Source organism: Mytilus trossulus, chromosome 6 (genome assembly GCF_036588685.1).
Source record: "Mytilus trossulus isolate FHL-02 chromosome 6, PNRI_Mtr1.1.1.hap1, whole genome shotgun sequence".
NCBI lineage: Eukaryota > Metazoa > Mollusca > Bivalvia > Mytilida > Mytilidae > Mytilus > Mytilus trossulus.
This window is the reverse complement of record NC_086378.1, coordinates 37,239,092-37,263,443: the sequence shown is the minus strand read 5'-3', so window position 1 is coordinate 37,263,443 and position 24,352 is coordinate 37,239,092. Positions and strand designations below refer to the sequence as shown.

Genomic DNA, 24,352 nt, shown 5'->3' with positions numbered 1-24,352 from the left:
TATTTTAAAGCATGTTTTAACAAAATAGGTTTCTGAAGAATTTGACTTAATTATTGGATTTTACACGTCCTTGGAGTTTTAGATCATATAGAACTAGTTTAATAGACATCAGATATTCATTCAAACTAATTTACATAGTGCAAAGATGTAAGGTTGGCGAGGAAAGTACACTAGTGATTGATTTTCTTGGACAACCTCAGCATGCTGTAAGTGACAGCAATAAACAAACATCAGCGAGACTTCTCTGTTTTGAATACGTCTATAGAATCACCGTGTTTGCATTGTGATTTACAGACAGACAAGTTGACAAAAACTGGTAGCAACATTATGTTGTCTTACATGTGAAATATAATTTGTATAGAAACAAATATAGCATGTCAAAAGAAATGTTTCAAAATGAGTAAATCACTAAATGTAAACAAAAACGTCTCATGTTATAAGATATGGGGTGGATTTGTTAGGAACAGTGATGAGATGGACAAGTTGTTTACTTTATAAAATTGAGAAAGGAAATGGGGAATGTGTCAAAGCGACAACAATTTGACCATAGAGCAGACAACAGCCGAAGGCCACCAATGGGGATGGAGAGTTGTCTCATTGCCACTCACACCACATCTTCCTATAACTATTGAATGTAGTGAGAAATTCTCGCACCCAGAGGCGTCCTTCAGCTGGCCCCTTAAAAGATATGTATACTAGTTCAGTGATAATGGACGTCATACTTAACTCCGAATTATACACAAGAAACTTAAATAAAAAATAGTTTGCTTATTATTTTTATTTGAAAATTGGCCTTAAGGGGGCTCGCGGGTCTAAATGATTTTTTTTATTTAATATAGGATTTCTCTTTATTTTTCTATAAATGAACTTTATCTTATACTTAATAGAAAAATGAAATAAAAAAATGGGGTCACCGTTCATTTACGCTCACAATCTGCCTTCGAAAGAAGCATACATTTTTGTTGATGTCCTTTTTTTCTGTTGAACTAATAGGAGAAAAAACGGTAATTTCGAAATAAAAGAAAGAACTAAATAACAGAAATCGCTCAAATTTTACAATTATTTAGTTTATGTACAGCTTTTTTGAAAACAACAATAAAAAATATAGGTCACCGAAAAGTTAAAAAAGATATTTCAATTTTAATGCCAAAAAATGGCATTTTTGCACCAAAGGGAGATAATTTGGAGCTTTTTACATCATATCTACATTTTAAAAGTCACCTGGGGTCAACACAAATTGATTTTTTGGAACGATTTTTGTACCAAATGATAAAGTTACAACTATTAAAGGTTGTAAATAAAATTTGTATTGAAAAATTAATGTTTATTTTTTTTCTGAAAATCTTATACCCGCGAGCCTCCTTAAGAGGCACTGTAAGCTGTTGCTGTTAGTTGCTGTTCTTGATGTGATGCATCCTTCTGTCACCATTTGTAAACTTTTTAAAAAAAAAATGAAAAAAAAATGACTCTGCAGTATGTGCTATGCTCATTGTTGTGCAGGTTGCACAGTGACATATAGTTGTTACTTTTTGTGTCATTTTGTTTCATGTTTAGAGCCGTACAACATCTTCTTTTTTTTATATTTGCTGTACTTATTTAACTAATCTTGGTCATAATTATCCCTAGGTTGACTGTTGATACATATTTTCAAAATTGTCTCTTCTGATGATGTGGTCTAGCAACAGACAATGAATAGAAAAAACAAGCGTTTATCAAATTTTCTGCAGTATGGTTGTGTACAAGTACAAAATGTATAGGAATCACCAGCTATTAGTCCTCTATAGTTCAATCTAAAATTGTATTAGTTGACACTGGCATTATATAAAAGTTCCTGCAAGTTGCAATTTCCAAAAAAAAAACCATAGCAAATTGATCTGACCTATTGTGAATGTTACTTGAATATAGTTTGATTCTTAAATTTACTGCTAATGACCCGGCATCCCTCATCCAATATGTATACCACTTTGGAATATAATTTGAGATTATACCTAAGCAAAAGATTTGCCATCTCACATGTCTTACATATAATTTGTATGACTTCAAAGTGGTTTTTTTTTCAAAGTCTCATTAAATTATTTAATATATAGAATGATGTAGCTATCCAATTGAGAACATATATGACATGGTTTACATGACTTTTTCTGATATTGAATCAATATAACTAGTACTCATTTGATACATACAATGATGCTTTGAGACTTGAGTTTGAATTAACAACGTTGACATACTTTGGTAATAGGAAACATTAAGAATAAGTTAAGTATGATTATCTTGGTATCATGTTTAACCATTGTAACATTGTATTTTATTGACTTGATGATCTTATGATCTTATTAGGATCGTGATAATGTAGACCTTTACCGATTTTCTTTCCGTTTTGATAATTTGTCTGTAGTTAATTTCTTGGAAAGATGAGTTTACACACTGTTCGTCAGGGTGAACAGTTAATGTGTTTATTTGTCCTCAACATTAAATGCATTTTTTACTTTGATCTTCTGAATCAAAGGATATTACAGCAGATAAAGGTCTTTATCAAGATTGAATTCTGAGTCTTGTATTATGCTGTTTTCTTGAAGATTACTTATATGAAAGGTCTATGACTGGACTATAAATGCTTTTAAGAATTCATTTATTCTGATCCCTTTACTATTGACAGAAATGTATACTCATGAATATTCAATTAGACATTACCTCAATTGGTTCTAGTTCTAACTAAGTATTCTTATCAGAACTTTTGTTGTGGAGTGTTTTCCCTACTACTTTTGGTCTTTCTGGCATTACCTATCTTCTCTTCTGTAAACAAAATGAAGAAAATGTAGTTCCCATGACTCAGAAGATTTTTTCTTTACTAATTAAATTCATACAGTAGTTGCAGTGAATGCAATTCAGTTGTGAAGTAAAAATTTATTTACCTATTTGAACCTAAGGAAGGCAGGATTTTATCCTGGTATTTAGTTTTTGTAACAGTAATTGTTGACGATTTTGCAAATATAGTTGAAAGACATAAACAATAGTTCATTCTTCGTGTAGTCATGTTTCTTTGAAAAGGAAATGTATGAAGATGCCACTTTTTTTTGCCCTGCTGAATTTGAATTTTTTTATTTATTAAAAATCATCCAAATAACGTTCAACAGATGTCCATTAGACTAAATGATGCTGTCAATTATCAGATTTTACAATTTGAATTTTGCCTACATTTTTTTCATTAGGGCTTCAAATGTTTTGCATTTTGTGAAAATGTGCTAAAATGGTCTAAAGAGCCTCATTTTCAGATATTGTCTGTAATATTTAGATATGAGCCAAAAAGATAATTTGCAACAAGATGTATTTTACAAAAATTCAAACCTTTTTAAAATAATTCTTTTGGCAAGGCCTTGTCATGGAGCTCCATTTTAGGTCAGATATGTCAATTTTGACCTTATTTTTTACATATTTATTATGTCATATCGACATTACAAGCATATGACCTTCTGCACTAAAGTGTCAACATTACATCAGTATGTTCTTTATCAATAAAATAAACATCAGCCTGCTCATTTATCAATAAAATTTACATCAGCCTGTTAATTTTTCAATAAAATTAACATAATTTTGAAAGGCTTGAATAAGTTTACAACTTTTATGATTTCAAGGACCTAAAACTGCCTCTTAATAACAAGTATATCATGCTTATATTTACACATGACTGACTATTGTAATCTAACTTTATAAAAATAAGGGGCCTGGTTGGCCAAACAGTTCATTTACTGTATCACTAGCCTATCAACACTGCATGTGGCAGGTTCATTCGACTGCAATATCATTTAACCATGATTGTTGATTTTCCTGCTAAAGGTCATTGCATGTTTACTCAGGGCAATCCTCTTCCTCATGCACCAAGGAAACCTGGCTGCAGCTATATAGCCAACATTGATGAAAGTGACGTTAAACACCAACAATCAATCAATCAAACATCAGTATTAAGCCACCTTTTGCAAACTTGGACATTACATTCCCATAATTTAGATTGATAAAATTCTGTGCTTCTGTAATAAAAATAATTAATTCTTTACCAAATTGTGACCACAATACACAAATTGACTGGAGATCATAAAGTTGATTTTGATTTGGGTTAAACAAGTTATTGTAAGGACTAGTAGCTATTCGTCTTTCTTCCAAGTATTGAAGCAAACATTTGTGTGACATGATCTTGAACTTCTCCAACATTAATGACACGTGGAGTTGACAGAGTCTTTTGCATAATTTATATTACACAATTCTTTTCGTAAACATCTTGGCATTATTTTACTTTTGCTACACAGGACTGGAAAGTGGTTAATTTTTCATAGGGTTTTATTTTTTGCTATTAGATATTAAGAAAACTTTAAGAACATAACTAACTCATATATATTTTATTTAGTGAGGTTTTTATGCCCCACTTACGATAGAAGAGGGGCATTATGTTTTCTGGTCTGTGCCTCCATTTGTTTGTTCGCTCGTTGGTTGGTCTGTCCGTCTGTTCGTTCCACCTCAGGTTAAAGCTTTTGTTCAAGATAGTTTTTGATGAAGTTAAAGTCACATCTACTTGAAACTTAGTACACATTTTCACTATGATATGATCTATCTAATTTTAATTCCAAATTAAAGTTTTGACACCAATTTCACGGTCCACTGACTATAAAATATTATAGTGCGAGTGGGGCATCTGTGTACTATGGACACATTCTTTTTTTTTTTTTTAGACTACTGGATTTTAATTTAGACCCCCTTACTTCTTTTATACATGTATCCTTGCGTTTTTCCAAAAAGGACCAGTTAAGTTCTATAAAAAAATACCATGTAGATGATGAACTGGTTGCATATTTCTTTAAAAAAAAGAGCCGATGTTTCAAATATCTACCAGAAAACACACAGGACATGGCGATAGTTCTTTTCGAAAGTTGACAAGATTGTCTTATACATGTACTCCTGTTCGACTTTTTTTTTTAGAAGTGTGGTTCAAATTATTAAAAAGTTATGTCATTGAACAAATTTATGAAAAAGATATTGATCTATGTGTCTGGCTTTTTCTTTCAAGTTAAAATATATTAACAAGGTAGTTGACCGTAAGAATACCAATGAATTGGAAATGAAATTAATAACTTTTTTTCAAATTTAAATTAATTGTACTATGTGTTAATCATTAATTAGATGATATATTTGTACTACCATGACAGTCAGTAACTTGTTGATTTAATGAATGAATTCAGATAAAAAAAAAAGAAGGATATTTCAGGATGAATTTCACACAATTTACCTTATAAATCCAGCGATCTTTACAAAAATTATAGACGACCTAGTTGAATATCGTAAGGCTTGAAGCAAATGAACTAATTGACCTAATAACATATACTCAGCATGATCTTATTAATTTTCAAATAAAGATGTTTTGTTAGTCAAAGAAACCTTTCAGAGAAATCTGATCAACTTCCTTACATTGTCATCTGTCTAAATGATGCTTGTGTTACAAACATGGGGATATTGATTTTTTTTCATCACTGAAAGCTAGAAACCTATGAAGTATAGTTACACAGGGCAAATTACTAGTTAACATCATAACTGCGGTTATTACTCTATCATTCTAACGATCATGATGTCACAGTGGGTCCTAATGTCAAGGTCATCATCATAGTATAAGACAAACCAATTTTCTACGACAATGTTTAGATCGGTTAATGACAGGCTCTACTAAGGTAATTGTGAGTATCTTTTATTTTATGTCTTAAGAAAAATATTAAGCTTGCAATTAGAATTGCATTTTTCATTAGACTGGGGAATTATTATACTTCATTTTTATAATCCATTCATGACATTGTATAGTAAGTTACTGTTAGTAACTGTAAATAAGACTTATCCTAAGGTAGTGGTAATACTATGTCACAATTTGATTATTTTAACCTACAGTTAGATAGATATTTTTAGGTCAAATGATTTAACAATATGATCACTGTTACCTACATTTCTGTAGGCATATGTATTACAATAGATGGTCACAATGGACTATATACATTGCTTGTTAGAGAGGCTGTGTTGAAAATTAAGGTCTTCAACGTAACATACATCACCTTCACTCTTCAAGTCAATTGGACCAGTGACAATAGCGAAGACAATAGACCTTATTAGTATTGGTGATTAGGGGACACTTAGGCTAGATGTTGTGTCATGTAGCTCAACAATCAGTTTTGAGGTGTACCATCTTCAGATTTCCCCTGTAAGTTGTGCTGTTACAGTCTTTTACACATAACTGTCACTTTTTATTTAATTTAATTCTTTATTTACAAGTTTGATCGTTTATATCAATATACAATGTTATTTCCATTGTTTTATGCAATGAAGGTCTACATATAATAGTAATGCTGCAGCTGATTTAATAAGTTTATGTAAATAAATCGAAAATAAACCTTCGGTTTCTTTATAGTACAATCTGAATAAAATTTGGATCTATTATAATTTTCATTCGTATAGTTCTGGACATAATATTCAATTTCATGATGCTTGATGTATAGGGAAAACGGAAGTATTACATTTTCCCAGCATTAGGTTGGCCTTTTGTGTACCCAAGACAGGGCGAAGGAAGTCAACTTAAGAACGCTGTGATTTGATGTATTAAAGGGTACAAGTTATTTTTTTATTTATCTATTAATAACTGCAGTGTGTATATTTACAATATAAATTTTAGAATCTATTGAAATATTTTCTAGTGAATTATTCGAAAATGTTGCATAATTAGTAAAGGTTGAATCAAGTGCATTTGGTTACTATATATATATGCAATTATTCTAAAAATAGTAAAATCACGTGAAGGCCGCGTGGAGTCTGCATGCACAAAGCGTGATAGATATTGTTCGGAACCAAATTGCGTTCTGAAATTCTCTTGACTTTTTATTACTTTAACATATTCCCAATCATTTATTTATTTAGTATATTGATATATAATTTAAAGAGGATTGCCAACAGCCAGAGGCTACGTGTGGATCTCCTCAACATAGATATACACAGATTCACAATTATCAAAGTTTTGAACACAAACATGTTAAACACAAGACAAGACAATATATACAGGACAAGACATACAAATATAATTTGACTACACACCCATCCAATCACTCGCTCATTCTTACTCACATGCACACGACTTAACAAACATGTATGATTCAGTAATATAGAATAATTTTTATTTGGGGGTGCGGGGATGCCTGTTATTCTTGAAAAATTTCTGGCACTTTTTAAATTAAAAAAATGGAGAGTGAGGGGCTGTTATAGTCTTTTACACATTACTGTCACTTTTTATGGAAGGGGGCTGTTATAGTCTGTAACACATAACTGTCACTTTTTATGGAAGGGGGCTGTTATAGTCTGTAACACATTACTGTCACTTTTTATTTGGGGGTGTGGGGATGCCTGTTATTCTTGAAAAATTTCTGACACTTTTTTTTTTTAAATTGGATGGTGGGGGCTGTTATAGTCTGTAACACTTTAGTGTCACTATTTATTAGGGGGGGCTGTTAATCTTATCAAATTTCTGGAAATTAAAAAAAAATGTTTGGAGGGTGGGCCTGTTATAGTCTAACACATTTCTGTCACTTTTTATTAGGGGGGGGGGGGGGGGGGTGTTACAGTATAACACATTTCTTTCATTTATCCCTTTCTTTGGTGAGGTTAGGTGGGATTGACTGTCATGGTCTGTAACACATTTCTATTCCTTTCTTTGGGGAGGCTGTTATAGTCTGTAACACAAAACTAGCTTTATGGAGGGGGGCTGTTATCATGGTTATAGTTTGTTGCATTTCTGTAACTTTTTTTTAATTATGGTGGGGGTGGAGGTTGGATGTTAGGGCTGTTTTAGTCTGTAACACATTTCTGTCACATTTTGTACCCCAAGTCATAGCTTCTTGATATATGGTCATACATTTCCTCGTGACATGTGCAGACCCTATAAAGATCTGCTTCCTGGTTGCTACGATTAACAGATTAGCATCTTTCAAATGTTATGGCATATAATGCACTTACATTAGGTTTGTGTCACATATTTTATTGAGAATGTTCAATCTGGGTTGACATGGTATAATCAGTGATTAAAATAGCTAAAATTAAATCTGATTTGTTAGGTTGCTTATTTATAAGGAATTTTAATTAAAATAGATCTGATGCATCAGCTCTTAGTTCCAATTTAAAAAAAATATTCTAGTACAAAAATAAAATCTAGTACATCCATTATCTAACACTTGTGCACAGGTTGGCTTGCACTGACTTTTTGATTTTTATTCATCCTTGACCATTTTAAAGTTGATTAACCGAAAGGATGTTAAATGTATATCTGTCAGGCATTATGAAAAATTATATTATTTATCTTTACATGAATTTGTATAAAAATAATTTGATTTCCATTTGTGAAAGTGCGCAAGAATTGAGTTATGATGAATTGAACAATAAGTCGTAACAATTCTATTGAATTGCATTCATTGCTGAAGGATCGCTGTTTGATAATTTCATTTGGTTATAAAACAGATTTTATTGATATTACTGAATGATAGAATGAAACCAAAACAGTAACTTAATAAAGATGTAACAGGTTGCCGTGACAATTGTCAACATGTTTTTTCACCAAGTCATAACATTGTCATGCAAATCATCGGTAATGAAAATTTTACCCTGCATCACTTCAGGAAGATCCTGATAGGAAGTGAGATCTTTGCCATGTGACTGTGTTACGATTATAGTAACTTGCGGTTTTCTGATCTTACGTGATTGCAATGTTAAGCATCTCAGATATGTACAAGGCTGAAGAGTTAGATGCTAGTGATGACGAAAGCAAAAAATTTGGCTCTGACGCCATGATAAACATTGCTCTATAACAGATGGTATAATTAGTTTATTCTAAAGTGATTATGTATCATACTCAATTGTTCTGTTATGACAACATCGTTACCAGTTTTACTGAAAAACTATTGATAGATTGCCAATATCAAAGTGTAGCTACTTGATCTATGTCAAATCAATGTGTTTTCTCATGTTGAAAATATCTTCAGCTGCCATTTATTTTTAGGATGTATGGGAATAAACATCAATAATTGATAATTGCTAAAGAATTATTTATAATGGTCTAATTAAAGGGTATATGTCTGTTAGTCAAGTGTAGAAAAGACAGAGTCATTGTTATTGTAATTAATTACTAAGGACTTTTAATTGACTAATTTGGTATTTTTAAATTTTAAAGTTCTTTTTTGGATTTCACAGTCTGAAATTTTTTAATGGAATAAAAATGAATATTGGTCTGATGCACATGAGGCAAACATCCTATAAAGTGCAATTGCTTGTATTATAACTATCTTTTTTATATCTATGGAATATCAATAAAGTTACACAGATTTTTATGCATAGCTTAGACTTATGATAAAACTCATAATTAATCAAATAAATCAAATAATTTTATTGCCATATAAATCAAAAACATGATCTGTGACAACCATAACATATATACAAAAATACACAATACAATATTAAAATACAAAATGTATCAGTTCAAATTATTGTTTTGGGTCTCCCGTCCTCACTAATTGGGGTGAACAAGTTTTTGATAGGTTGCATGAAACCGTGTCAAATTGACAAACTCATTTACACAAAGAATTAAGCACAACAGCTTCTTCCAATGAGTCAAATAAGAACCTCATCATGTCACAAAATTCATACAGATCACAGTTCACACACATAGACTTGGACTTTATCTAATAACTGAATTAACTATAGGAGTTATTTCCCCTTGCACACAAAATAGTAAACATACAACTGGTATTATTCAAATGACGTTTTTGTTTTAAATATAAACATTTTTTAAATTTCTTATTTTGTATGATTTTTCAGTTTTGACTTGATCCTCTCAAATAAATAAAATTTACCATATAAATTAACATATTGTATCGTATTTAAAAATTATTTATGTTTGAGTGCAGATAAAGATGTTAATGTCATTGTTAAAATTCTGGTTTCAAATATTTACTTTACACCCACCTAAATAAACATCAAAGAATATTAGATATAAGTAAAAAGTAGTCTTAGTTTTTATACCACCACTGGGAACTAGTAGGCGGGTTTATCAGATTGGCTTTGTCCTTTGTAAATCCAATTTCTTATAGCGATTGAAACATAGTAGAATAAAAATTGTGCCAGGTTTTATAGTTGTCATATGAACTTTGAATAATATGAGAGTAACTTAGAGGGGAAATGGATAAAACAACATCTAGATTTAGTTTAACCAATTTGTATTTATAAATGTATTATATGAATACATGTATGCCTTTTATGTTTAAGGACTTTTTTATATTCTATTTTTGAGATGATTTTTTTGGAGTAAAAATACTCTCTTTAATATAGCTTTATTTTGAAAAAAAAGGACCTGCTATGTTGACTTGTAGGTAATTCAAATTACACAAATCTTCAGCATGCACAAGTATGACATATAGAAAGAGTAATTAAATATACAGTTGAACCTCAATGTGACAAACTCAGATGTGACGAAAATTCAAATAATTCTAGCAAGGTAACTTGTCAGTATTAGCTTGTAAGTCTTTTTAACTACAGAAATAGTTCAATCTTCCAACTTATAAGTAGCATTACTTTTGGTATACAAGGTCAAGAACCCCAGTATCACAATAAGTATAAACAGTTTAATATGTGCTTTTCACCAATTTTTATCCATGTACAGAAGAATTGCATTTAATTTTCATCTTTAAACCTTTGTCCCAATTTCTACGTCAAATGTTTTTAATTTTTTTTTCATTTATCTGATGTCTTTTGTCTGAATGTCTACCTAAAGAAGTTTTATGTTTCTTCAGTACAGATGAAGGATTTCGTTTTATAAGGTAGATTATCCGATAACTCTTCATATTGTAGATTCAACAATTTATTGCCTTGATTAAAGTGAAATTAACAGATTAACAACTTCCTGGAAGACATATGACAATTGCTAAGTGACAAGATACAGACATTGAACTGAATGCTGTGAGCCAAAAAACTATTGATTATAGAGACTATCGGTGACAAATTAGGTCATTTATAACAGTAATTGACAGAGTGAATACTGGCATTTAGGTCAGATCCGATCAATAGAGGTTGAACTCCCTTTGACGGTACGGTTTAGTTTACAGCATCATTACTCGATATTGATTCCGTCGCCAGATGATTTACTATAAACCAAAGTCATTAACGCCAATGCCCGTTTGACATTTTATTCTAGCATAATTGGATGTACTTGTAAATGCAAATGAGGCAGTCTTACGTCTTAGAAAATGGTTTTAAGCTCCGTTGACGTAAGTGCTGTATATGGATTCAGTTAAAATGTGTTATGAATAAAAGACAACGTATAAACAAAAAGATAATTGACTGGTTTGATTCACTTCTTGTTAATTGTCTGTCGCTATTAGTTAACATTGATAAATTATAAATGAAGAATACGCAAAATCCTGTTTCAAATTGTTATATTTGAACAGTGTTGTGAATTTTTTATAAAGATGAGTATTTTTTTACAGAAAATGTTCCAAATTTGGATTTTTGTAGTATTTTCCATGAATAATGTATTAAGTGTTGATCAGTGTTGTTAGTGATGCGTAGGCATGCAGATCCGAGTGTTTTATTTAATTGTTCCTCCCAATTTAGGTAGTGATAAGCTTGTGTATTATTGTGGTTAAAGTTGTGGGGGTGGATATATTAGATTTGAAATCCAAATTCAAGGTTAAAATGTTCTGAAATTAACTTTGACTTCTAATTATGCACTTAAAACCAATTTGCTTGGTTAGAAATACGGAGACAAATAAACAATTTGCAGCAATGGATTTCAATTTAGTAGATTCTAAAATGTGACAAACATACAACATGCAACTAAACTGACAAAGCTAAATCAAACTTGAATTATTTATATTTTTTTCAATTTCAATCTTAAAAGGAAACAAAAAAACAGAAAGTTATAGCATAAAATTATTTGGCCTAAACTTGCAATCACCAGAAAAGTAACTTCAAATTTAGCATTTATTGGTTTCACTGAAAGAACAATTAAAATAGCCTGTAATAATATTCATCATTTCACTACATTTGATATGCCATATTTCCTGTGTTTTGAATAGAGAAGCAAGAAAATGAAGTATCAAACCATTACACAAATTATTTTGTTCACGAGAAAAAGCAAAGGAATTGATTTTTCATTGCTGTTCTTCATCTTAGAGTCACAATGATCCCTTCAACATGGATATACAACTCTGAACTCAATGTTTAAGATGGACCCTAAAACTGGACTCATATTTGTTTCAGTTGACAGTTTCAAACTATTCATTTTATTTTCAGTTTGGTGTTTGTAGCACACTTTAGTCATGGTTTTATTAATGTAAACATATCATCATAACACTATTTTTACCCATGTGTTGAATCGGATATATACAGTGTTATGTAGTTTAAACAAAGACCACAAAAGCAATAGGAACTATTGGTTTGTCTTCAACCAATTTCTTATCTGTTAATATTAAACAACAATTTATCATCCTTTATTGTATTTCTGTAGGCTGTATCAATTTTAAGTCAAGTAGATCGATTTGAAAGCTTAAACCATATATTTATAGATGATTCTGTTAATTCTGAATGCCTTTTATATAGGTTAAAAGTCCTCCCTTAAGAAAAGCGGGCAACTGCACTACACAAATTATGTAATATAAAAAGACTAATTTTTGCAGATACTTGTTTTCGGTTTAAGCTCCTTTAACGAACTTGCAGCAGATATCAATTTATTTTCAGATAGACAATCAACAAAAACTTTACAAGATATTTTCAGATAGACAAGCCACACAACATTTCTAGACCTATCTTCTGCTATATTTTGTTGAATGTATGTCTGAAAATATCCCAGCCCATCAAAGTCATTGGGAAGGTCTGGTAAGGTGTTTTGGGGTGGTTAGTCTGAAAATATCCTAGTACAATGGAGTCATAAAGAACATCAAATAATGTGTTAGTGGGTTGTCTGTCTGAGAGAAAAAAAACAGTGAATGAAATTTTGGAGAAGATTTATAGTAATTGGGTTGCCTGTCTGAAAATATCCAAATGCAAGAAAGTTATGAAGAAATTTAGAAATGGGTGTGTTGTGTTTTTGTCTGAAAATATCCCAATAGTAGAGGTTTTGTGGTTTGTCTGTCTGAAAATATCCAAGTGCAATAAAGTCATGGAGAAGATCTTGTAATTTTTAGTTTATTATATTTCTGAATATCTCTCAGTTCATTAAAGTTATGAAGAATATATATTACCATGCCAGAAACGCAAGTAATGTCCAAGACCAAGGTTAATTAATTTGTTTTGACTTTAATGTGTAGCTATATATTGTGTACAGTTATAACCCCAACTCAAGTTAACATTCGTTTGTGGTCAGAAAGTAAGTTAAATATGATTTTTTTTCTGGTATTAATTTTTAAAAATTATGCAGGTGATAGCAAATGACCATCTTTCAAATATTATTTATAGAATCACTGCCGTATTTAACAAACATTTAGAACTTCCTGTCCGGGGAAAAAAAATGCCTGTTAATGTTTAATAGCAACTGTGGTTTCCACAAGAATTTTCCTATATTTTAAGATCATAAAGTCTATGAGAAAAATGTATAGAAATTAATTTCCCTTATTTGCACCTCATTTCTGTTACACTTGACCCTATATTCACCTCTTAAAACAACAAACATAACTTTCCTGATCCCTAATTTCACCTCTTCCTTATTTATTTCTTTAGTAAGATAAGATGAAAGCCAATCTCTCACACTCCCTGTCGGTGCCTCTCACTGTCTGATCAATACTATGGATGAGTAGGCATATTTTTTGTGGCCAACCAATCTCTGGTTTACTACAAACATAAGATAGTGGCCTAGTTTTCACACAGCTGTTGTAGTGAAATGTCTGTTTCGTCAACACCCCAGGTAAAGTGAAATAACTTCATATTGGATGATCATATTGGTTATTACAGCATATTATATGTGACTATATCAAGTAAGTTAATTAATTTTTGTTTTGTTATATTTGTAAAAAAAAAATTTAGGTGAAAATGAAATTTTACAACTTTGTTTTATTTTTAGCTCAGAAATATCATGTTGTCATCCATGGGGTACATAGGGTTGTATGATTCAGATATGAAACCTATTCCGAAAAATTGATTTATATTTAATGAATTGAGAATATAAGTTGATAGTTTTTTCTTATCAATACTAATCAATTTCAGACACCTGTCACCTGATGTTATTTTTAGAAAAGTTGTAAAACCATAAATTCAGCATTTATAATCATGCAAATTAGTAACTGAATATCACCTGCTTGTAAATAAATTATATTAAAATGGCAATTACATCATTTATGAGTAAATATTTGCCGCAAACTGACACACATACACACATCAAATTGTTGACATTAATATTTGGATTGTGTAAAGAATTTGAATCGTACTAAATTATTTGGGAGGACTATAACAATTGACAGGTATCATATTTTAAATATTCCCAACCGAAATATTTAAATTCTGAGGTCCTAAAAATCATTTGAATGACATTTATTTTAAGTCCTTTACAGCAATGAATTTTTAATGTGTTTCAAATCAATTAGCTAATTGATTTCAGCTCCTTTACCTGCTTTTAGGTGTCTTTTTAAAACTTTGGTTTACTTCAGGAAATATGTGCAAAAACTAGTAATAAACTTTTTGTGTGACTGTACAATTGCGGTAGCCCTTTTCAAAGTTGACCTAGTCTGCAACCCTGGTTTTTGTAGATGTTCATTGGTATTGACAGTTGATTGGAACTTACATACCCTGTTGAAAATATCAGGAATTGGAATAAAACATGACCTGTCCAAACAGATAAAAAAAATGTATACTTTTGAAACTACCTTGTGGTCTAGAACTGAACATTGCCATGGTCATTTGAAGATGGGTGATGTCAGAATCTTTGTTGATGATGCTGCCAATCCATTGACATGGTTGGTGCTCATATAAAAAATATATAAAGGTATGAAGAAGTCAACATTGTAGAGGGTGTGTGTGAGGGTCATGAATTTGATCCCTGGCTATGTCAAAATAATGTCTTAGGATAAAGTGACATGTCTTCCTGGGGCAGTGTTAACTAGCGCTTATCGGCTCAGAGTGTCCATCTAGTACAAAGTGAGGTCCATAATCATGTCATATTACCATGTTTTTGTTCTGGTCGACATAGTTTTACCTGAAATGAATTATTGGAAGAACCCCCCTGCTATGTACTGGTCGACATAGTTTTACCTGAAATGAATTATTGGAAGAACCCCCCTGCTATGTACTGGAATCCCTTTTCTTTCCATTTTTTACCCTCTTCACTTGCCCTTTAAATATCCATGACCTTCTGCTGTTGTCTGCTCTATGGTCAGGTTGTAACTGTCTCTATGACACATTCCAAATTTCCATTCTCAATTTGATAGTTCCTTGGACTTGTTGATATCTGAGTGAGACATTGGCAAAATTATGCATTTTACCAGTTAATGATACATGTACCATTTTTTCAGACCCTTCTTAAGATTAAGTTCGGGAATTCATTTTACATGATTTTCAAAGAGATTGCTTTTATGTGACTCCTAAATTTTGAACTTGTTCATGACCTTCAGTGTACCTTTTAGCAAATGTATAGCTCTGTTCATGACAATACATGCTGTTAAAGGTGACCCTGTATTGGAGCAGATTATAGTAAAAGGAATACCCGGTAGTACAAAGCCTCTTTCCCATCTATATATATATCCTTTTAATTTGTTGTCATTGATTGTACGCCTTAAGCATACATTGCATACTATTCATATTTATATTTAATTTGATATTAAAAAGTGATTTATATTGTCGCACTGGTTTAAATGTGGGCGGCATATCATGTTGCCTGTCAGGATAGAGGTTTTTGACAAGTTCGTTCATGATTTTACAACAAATATAAATCATATACATATAAGAAAATGTCTTAACATTATGGCTTTTTGATTGACATAATTAATAACCGAGAAAATTGTTTACTTATTTTATTTACAAATTTTTTATTGACTATTACTGTCAATTCTATGTTAATTTACATTTTTTAAATTATTTGATATTAATAAATTTTGGAACTTTAAGTTTCTTCTTGAGTAGTGCATTTGCATTCAGTGAAATAGTCACAAAATAGCCAAACAATTTTATGATTCGTCTTTATTTATGAATAGCAGTTGGAAGTGGAGAAATAAAAAAACTCCTGTTAAAAGCAAAAGCTTTTAAAATCAAGCACTGAAGCAGGCCCATTGGAACAATTTCAAAATCCTAGACCCACATGATGTTCCACATCTGCAAGGCCTAATCATTAACCAAGCAGAAACATATTTTCAGTCAGTTGCCATAAAATCAAACTGAAACATTAGAAATTGAATTTTCATTTTACTCCTTATGTGTGTATTACATGTACACATGAATATGGAAAGCCTTTAGATCTGTATGAAGTGTCATGAACAAGTACAGAGCAGGATGTTAAAGTCAGTTACCACATCCTGCCAAATAGACAAAAATTTGTGAATTACCGATCGGAATGTGATCATTTAGAACGGATACAAATACACGGACAGATACAGACATTTTTCCTGATTAAATTGCAGTTGTAACACTGATAGTTTATAAAGTTGTAGCCGTAGTGGTACATAAATGTTTATCGTGACTGTCGTTGCTTAGTAAAACAGTAATATCTTTTCTGTTTAAAAGGTGGGGGTGGTGGGTGTTACTGCCTTATTTAAATAATTTTACTTGGTTGTTTGCAAGGCTTAAATCAAAAACAAACTTAAACATTGATAACAGAGATTCTCTTGAAAATGAGTAAAAAATTCATAGGCAAACAAAAGTTGTCTGGGGTGTAACATATCATACATATTTTGTAGGTTAAGTCTCTATAGCATTGTCTGTATGTCTCTTTAACAAGACCCCTTGTGCCCTCTAGCTTATAAACTTGGAATGTTTTTTATAAGGAAGGTATTTAGGGAAGGGGACCACAGTACCTTGCTTACTAAGGAAGTATACATCTGGTAGCTTATAGCAGTGGCCCATTCACCCATGGCTTCTACGATTTGGTGAGGTCTACTAAAATTTCTGCTTTTCGTGACTAGAACTCTATATAGTGGCTACAAAATTACTACGCCAAAATTTTTGAATCCTTGAATAGTAATGTCAACTTTCATGATACTAAGATGTATTTTTGTTTCTTTGAGAATACTACCTTTAAGGAACTTTAAATAGTGACAGTCTTGTATGCCCACTTCCTTTCATAAATATAAAACTGACTTTTCTGCACTGTTTACTTTATCATGTAAGTATTGGCTATTTTTGGGTGCATGATAATCTATGGTAGTATTGAACCTGTTTATAGAACGTACAATTTATTTTTATCATAATTTGGTCAAGCATTCCATGATCTTGGGGGTCCTGCTTGAACTTTAAAGCCAATAGTAGCATAGAGCAACTTCAAAGAAATATCTAAAGCAGTTATGTGTACAAAAATATGTAATTGATGGCACTGTAGATTATAAAGTACTGTATCTTTATTGTTCTCTTTTATCTTACTTAATTAACTTGTTAATCCATCATTGTGTTGTGCACTAAGGTGAATTGATGGTAGGATCCTAGAAATAGTTACTAAGGATCATGTTAGCTTATAAAATCTGGGTCATAATCATCTGAAAAAGAGTTTCATGGGATCCTTTTTAGTCTGCTGGACAAGATTATAGAAACAAATATTTAACTTTTTGATACTTTTTAAAGAAGGAGGCAATTTTTGTGTTGGATTGGGGTATTCTTTTGCTTCCCTAGGTTTGTTTGGATGGATTTCAGGGACTATTTCTGTGCTTTAAGAATTTCAGAATTCTGTTGTGTTTTGTTTTTTTTTGGGTGGGGGGGGGGGGGGGGGTATCTAAAGATGAGACGGTCTGTAGCAAACTTGTTGATAAAAAGTAACCTACTTATAGAGCATGAAGTGTTTTAAGTGCAGCAAGCCCTGTGAAGTTGCATCTGAACATTTTTTCTTTAAAAATTTGGTCAGATTTTTCGTGTTATAAATAAATGTTGTACCTATTGTAAGAATTTAAGCAAGCCCTGCAATCATGACACAATTGTTTTTTTAGACTTAAAAAACAATGATTGGAAATAGCTTTTACTGAATAAGTACAGGGCAATTAGATTGTGATTTCTTTGTGAAGATGAAAGCTGTCTTTATCCTGCCTATAAAACGGTTTAAATCTATTTTACCATGTTAGTTTTTTAAATAGTCTGATGTCATATAGCTGTGTACTTTACAAACATATGAGATTGTGTTACGATAAAACGCCTTCCACAGTTTGTGTATAGTACAAAGAAATATATTTAACATTCTGTTATTGGTAAAGACTAGTTTTGTTAGTTGTAGTAACTGGTAGAAGTAGTATCAAGAGGCACTGAATTCTTTAAATATATTTGTTGTGATTTTAAACGATAAAAATTAATATTCTTTTGTTGTCTCAGAAGAGTTAAGGAAACATTGTAAAATGCTGAGATATGCATATTTTACGGTTCAGTTGTAGTAATAAGAGAAGTCGACACTTTACACTTAATTTACCTTTTGTTCATTCGTCAGTATTTGATGATTCCTATCTGTTTGTTCGAAACCACAGGGAGATCTAAAACAAAATTCGTACTTTTGCCAAACAAAGGTATTTTATGCCAGAGCCTTAATTGTATAAAGACCCAGGTTTTACCTAAGGCACAGAGTGCATAATACATTTATTATGAAATGCAGGTTTAGGCAGGCCAGCCGATTAAAGTTCATATTGAACACAAGGTCTAGGGTCTGTATATGTAGTAATACATAGTAATAGACTAAGTATTTTGGGTGACTTAATGGAAGATCATAGAGTACATAGATAACATTGGAATGTTTGTCCTATTGAGATGGAATACACAGTCAGGTTGAATGAGATAATGAGGTATTATCCCATTGATGTTCAATGGTACAGTAATAAGAAAGAATGAAAGAAATATGTTCCTGTTTACATTCTTGCCAGCATGTGTGCATAACAATAGCCCAAGTTAACTTGGATCAAACTGGATTGATAAAATGCAGGTATATTTTGGATTTTCAAATGAGCTGTTTTACAGTATGAAGTTTACAAGGTTTCAGAAATTTGAGATTGGTTCCAGAGTTCTTGCTCTAATATACATGTACCAAAAGTTAAAATAAAAAATAGATGATGGGGGAGGGGGGGCTATAAAGCCATGTCGCACGGTCCATAAAAAAATAAATAGGCGTCAACCTTTCAATTCAAAGTAAAGTATTTCAAGATGTAAGCTTTCCCTTTAACTGAGAGAGTTTTAGATTTATTAGTTCATGAAATAAGGGTCGGAATAGGTGTTGTCCTTTTTTTTCTGTTTTAAAAAAAGTTGGAGCTGAATATGCCTTCTTGCACCTCAACCTTCCTACAAAGTTATCATTCTTTTCACATGCCGGTTATCAATTTTCAGGAATTTAATTTGTGTTGAGAATAGATTTATTGATTTTAATCTTTTTGCATGTTATTTTCATTCATACTCTCAGCAATCCAGGTGTTTTTAGCATATTTCAGTTCTAATTTTATCAAGCGCCAGATTTAAAACTTTATATTTAGATGCTGATATAATTCTGATATGACTGAAAAATGCAGTAAAAATGCAATTTAATCTAAATTCTGCAGCAAAACTTTATATTGATACAATCAATAAGATAAGTTTTAAGTTATAAAAAAGATTTATTTGATAATATATTATTCATCGGGTCCCATTCATATTCATACCCTATATTTACACAAATAGCTTACAATTAGTATAAGAATGAAGTTATTTTGAATTAATAAAGTTAAGCAAGGCATTCAAACACAACCCCATCAGAATAACAAATTAAAGAATGGGACGGAGTTTGCACTTTCAGAAAAAAAGAAAGGTCAAACATATATAGGGGTTTCAATTGAATAAATCTCATAAATTTTGAAAATATAGCTATATATCTGGGGAGAAAGGGGCTGGGAGTTCACGACAGATCCTTACTTGAAAGTAAGTACTTTTTTTGTGCTCAAAACGTTTTAGCAACCTTACTGTTTTGACCTCTTTGACAATCATGTTGATTAATTGTACATAGGTTTAAAACATTTACAAATAAAAAAAAAAAACTTCATACCATAGAAACCCAAAAGTCTGAGATTTTAAAAAAGTTATGAATTTCAAAAAAAAATTAATCAAACATCAAATGAAATTTTCACAGATGTTGGTTGTGTCTATGTGTAAGTGCTAGATGTTAAGTTGCAACTTTCATGAATTTTAGGAGAGCTTACAGTCTTTAAAATGAGTCAAAAAGTTGACAGGTGAAAAAAAAGAAGATTAAAGTGCAAAAATGTACTTTTAAAAATAATAAAATTGTCAAAAAATACTTTACTTAAAAGCATTTGGGAACATTTATCAATTTAGTATTTGGGGACACTTACAATAGGTGAAGTCACAGTATAGTTACACTGCCCTATCTCACATTACTACAGATGATTTTATCATCAGATTTATTTTTGGCAACTACAACTTCTACTACTACAGACACCATGTGGGTAAATATTATCCTAAATACAACTGACGTGAATCATACAAGTCATGTTTTATCTATGTGTATATATGAATCACTTGTAGTAAACACAAAAGGACAGTCAATTTAATCTGATCAATACAACATAAATAGTCTCTAGCACCAGTTGGTAAATTTCTTGTTTTTTCACAGTTTCCATATGTCAAATTATATTATCACTATTCAATTTTTAACATGTGATGTGATTGCAAGTTTGTTGGGCGTGAAAGTGAAAGTTGAGAAATTTACAAGGATTTTTACACCTTGACAATAAACAGAAGCTTCTGTTCTGCAGTTGATCATTGGGCGTCAGTCCTTTTGGCAATTGATATCTAAATTGAAGGAGTTTAATTAATTAGAATTTCTGCAGTATTTACTGTTAGAATCCGTTTATACTGTTTGAAAACTGTTCAATGCAAAAATCTTGAACAAGGAAGTAAGTTACTTCGAGAGGATTGAGTACCAGATTATAGGATTTATAGCAAAGCCAGAGAAAGTAAGTGCATTCCGTTTCATACATTTAATTTTATCGCTCATTAGCGATATCTGAGTTTGTGGTATATGAAGACATGTGTTGCATGCAAAGTATAAAATCATTATTTCAATCAGATTTTATTCTCTTAATTGCAGGTTCTCTCGAGGAATATGGAAGCTGGAATTATTTTTTTAAAGTTGTATATTTGCAAATGAAAGCATAAATAAATTATTTCTTTAAAAGTGTCTTGTAATTGATATTTTCTATTTGCAACTGCAAAAAAAGTTTAAGGTACCAGTTTAACTGTACCAGATACATATAATTTTATTTTCTAGTCCAAAACCTTATACAAATGTTGAATTGCTGACCAAAATGTAAAGCCAAATTCAGAAAAGGCATCTGATAGATACATCCCTTTAATATAAAATGATTTCCAAAATTTTGGAGGCTAGCACTAAATTTCAACACAAAAATAATAAATTGTCAGCAATTTAAAAAGATTATTCATCACAAGGTAGATTAGACAGCAGTGTTTTTATATCCGCCCTTAGGGATAGAAAAGAAAATTGTTGCTTTAAGTAAGAAATTCATACATTTATAGCATCTATCTCATACTACCAGAATCTTAATTACGATACCTGAGGCATGTAATAGGACCTATCAGGACTCCAGGATCGGGTGTTTTTAAGCTGGAGATTTCGGGATGTCAGGATTTAAATTTAATTAAATTAGGGACCTCAGGATTTAGTTTTTTTAAGCCCAGGATTTCGGGATCTGGAACCTTCCTACCCCCTCATGTAGTTCTACTGTATCAAATAAACTAAATTGGAATTAAAGCATTTTGAAAGTACATACATGTATTGTGTTAAATTTTTTAAACAGGATGAAGATGTATAAAATTGATTATTTCATCATAATTAGTGGTATACTCATCACACATAATTTAAGGATACTCAGAATCTTAGAATTGTAGTGACAAAGGGATTTACTTCCTAGTTAATCTGATTAGATAATTCATTCTCTGACTGGGATACGGCTTATTAATTTGTAAGTTATATCTTTATCGTACAAAAAAATGTGATTTGTATTCTGTAAGGCAAAATATTTATATATATCGAGGGTACATGATTTGGTGGATGAAGGAAAAAAATGCATTTTGAAATTAGGAATATTTGATTTCATGGTTTTGCAAAAGGTCTGCTTACATGCATTAAGAATATTTGTACCTATTTGAATATCTTAATTAGCACTTTGCCCATTTTCCAGGAAATTCACACAAAAAATGGTATCGAATGATTAATAATGATCCACAGTTACATAACCAGAAACATATCTTATCTATTAATTGGTATAATTGACCCACTATTCAAATTCTAAAGATAGCTTTAACCCTTCATGTTTACTACTTAAATCTTAATTTAGATATTTTATTGCAATTTAAAACCGCTTTTGAATAAATATACAGTTAAAATGGTTAAAATGAAAGCAGGAAGATATAAATATTTATCGGCAAACTTTATAGTACCCTGACCTCTACAAGTCTATTATGACCTATTTATATTTGAATTTGTAGTACTACAGGAGGAAGCTTGTAGTAGAGAAATAGTATATATAGTAGAGAAATTGTAAATACTATGTATTATTTGGTAATACGACAGGTGTTACAATAGAAGCTCACGGTATGCTTTTAGAGTATAATTTGTCTCTTTAGTGGCTTATTAATACGTTTATTATTGTCACGTAATAAGCCCACTTTATTTCATTATCTTTGATTCCATATATAACCCGATTATCCCTGGAGGATAATTATTCTAGTATATAATTACATACAAATTTGTGAATGTAATTACTAGTTTTGGATCAGACATGAAATATTGATTGTTTTGACTTTTTTTGACATCTGTGTGATCTATGTTGTTGTTATAATACTCTGTAAAAGTAAGCAGTGCATATTTAAGTGTCTAGTATTATGACAACCACTCATTGGAATTATATAACTTTGTGAACCTGTAGTAATAAAGCATCGAATTTACACTTTTCAAATTTATATTCTACTGTTCCTGTTACAGTTTATAGAGTACAAATAGATATAAATATGTTGTTGACTTTTGTAGTGCAGAATAGTTAATTTATATCTGTTAATGTCCTCAGACGTTTCAGCATTTTAAATAGGAGTTTAATATTTAATTTGAAATAATCGATTTTTTTCTAAATTTGAAAATAAATAAAATGGAGAATGAAAATAGGGAAAGTATAACAGAGACAACAACTCAAACAAAGAGCTAAAAACAGTGAAATGCCACCAAATAAAAGCCTTTACATATTGTTTTGTAGCAAATACAATAATAGTTGATTCAATTAGAAATAAGATATGAGTTCATTAAATGAATTCAACTTTTTTTTTCGTCCATGTTTGTTGATATGTTTACTTCTATCTGGTAAAATTATTTTGTTCAGATTCTAGACACGTTAAAAACAATGGATTCAATGAGGTCAAATTGTGTATGTTTCAACATGTAAAATAAAAAAATACATGTAAAGCACCTCTTGGAAACATTATGTCGTAAGGTAGCCATTTTTCTAAAATTGACCATCTAAGTTGGAATGCTTTTATGTCACAATATTCAAAACTGAATATCCCAGTAACTTAGGAGTTTTATATTGAAAGTACTAGTGCAGGCGGTGTATCTTCACAGTTTCTATTAATTAATCGAAGGAAATTGAGTTTGTCCTCTCTAACATGGCCAATTAACAAGTAATAATACTTCAGAATATTGTATACGTCAGGAAGTGTGGCCCTTTACACATTGTAAACACACACTTTAACTTGTAAACACTCCACGTTTTAGTGTTCTCTCATGACGAGGAAATAAGCCATCGAAGGACCATAATGGAGGTTTTGATATTGAAGTTTTCGTGATCGTTTTCACTTTGTTTAAGAGAAAAACTGCATTTTGGATGAATTTTGTAAAATTATTTCTTTGGATTTTCCAGATTTTTTTCTGCACAACATGCAGTAGTAGGTAATCTTTTTTGATAGGATGGGTAAAAAATTTGTTTCAGATTTGCGAAATGACCTTGTATTATTAGTATATGTTTTTTTTCAGTATTTTTATTGTTTTTCACAAATTTCAAAAGAAAACCTTGTTTGCCAGTTTTGGATCCCTAAACCTTTAAGAATAAAGGTTCTGACGTATTATTAATTCAATGAATGG

General features: G+C 31.1%; 1 protein-coding gene across 7 annotated transcripts in view; it reads left to right on the top strand.

Annotated features, from left to right (window-relative positions):
• LOC134721266 (homeobox protein 2-like) overlaps positions 1–24,352 on the top strand; it is a 55,913-nt gene that overhangs the window by 5,383 nt on the left and 26,178 nt on the right. The window contains exon 1 of one of the 7 annotated variants that reach the window (XM_063584125.1): positions 5,614–5,717. The exons of 1 other annotated variant lie outside the window; for it this stretch is intronic. Coding sequence is in view for 1 of the 6 variants with exons in the window: in XM_063584116.1 (XP_063440186.1) it covers positions 24,096–24,156 (61 nt within the window). In the remaining 5 variants the exon portion in view is untranslated. Of the gene's footprint in view, positions 1–5,613; positions 5,718–13,788; positions 14,028–20,752; positions 21,159–24,002; positions 24,161–24,352 lie in introns of those variants that run through there. 5 more of the 7 variants (XM_063584118.1, XM_063584123.1, XM_063584119.1 and 2 more) reach the window with 5 other exon arrangements.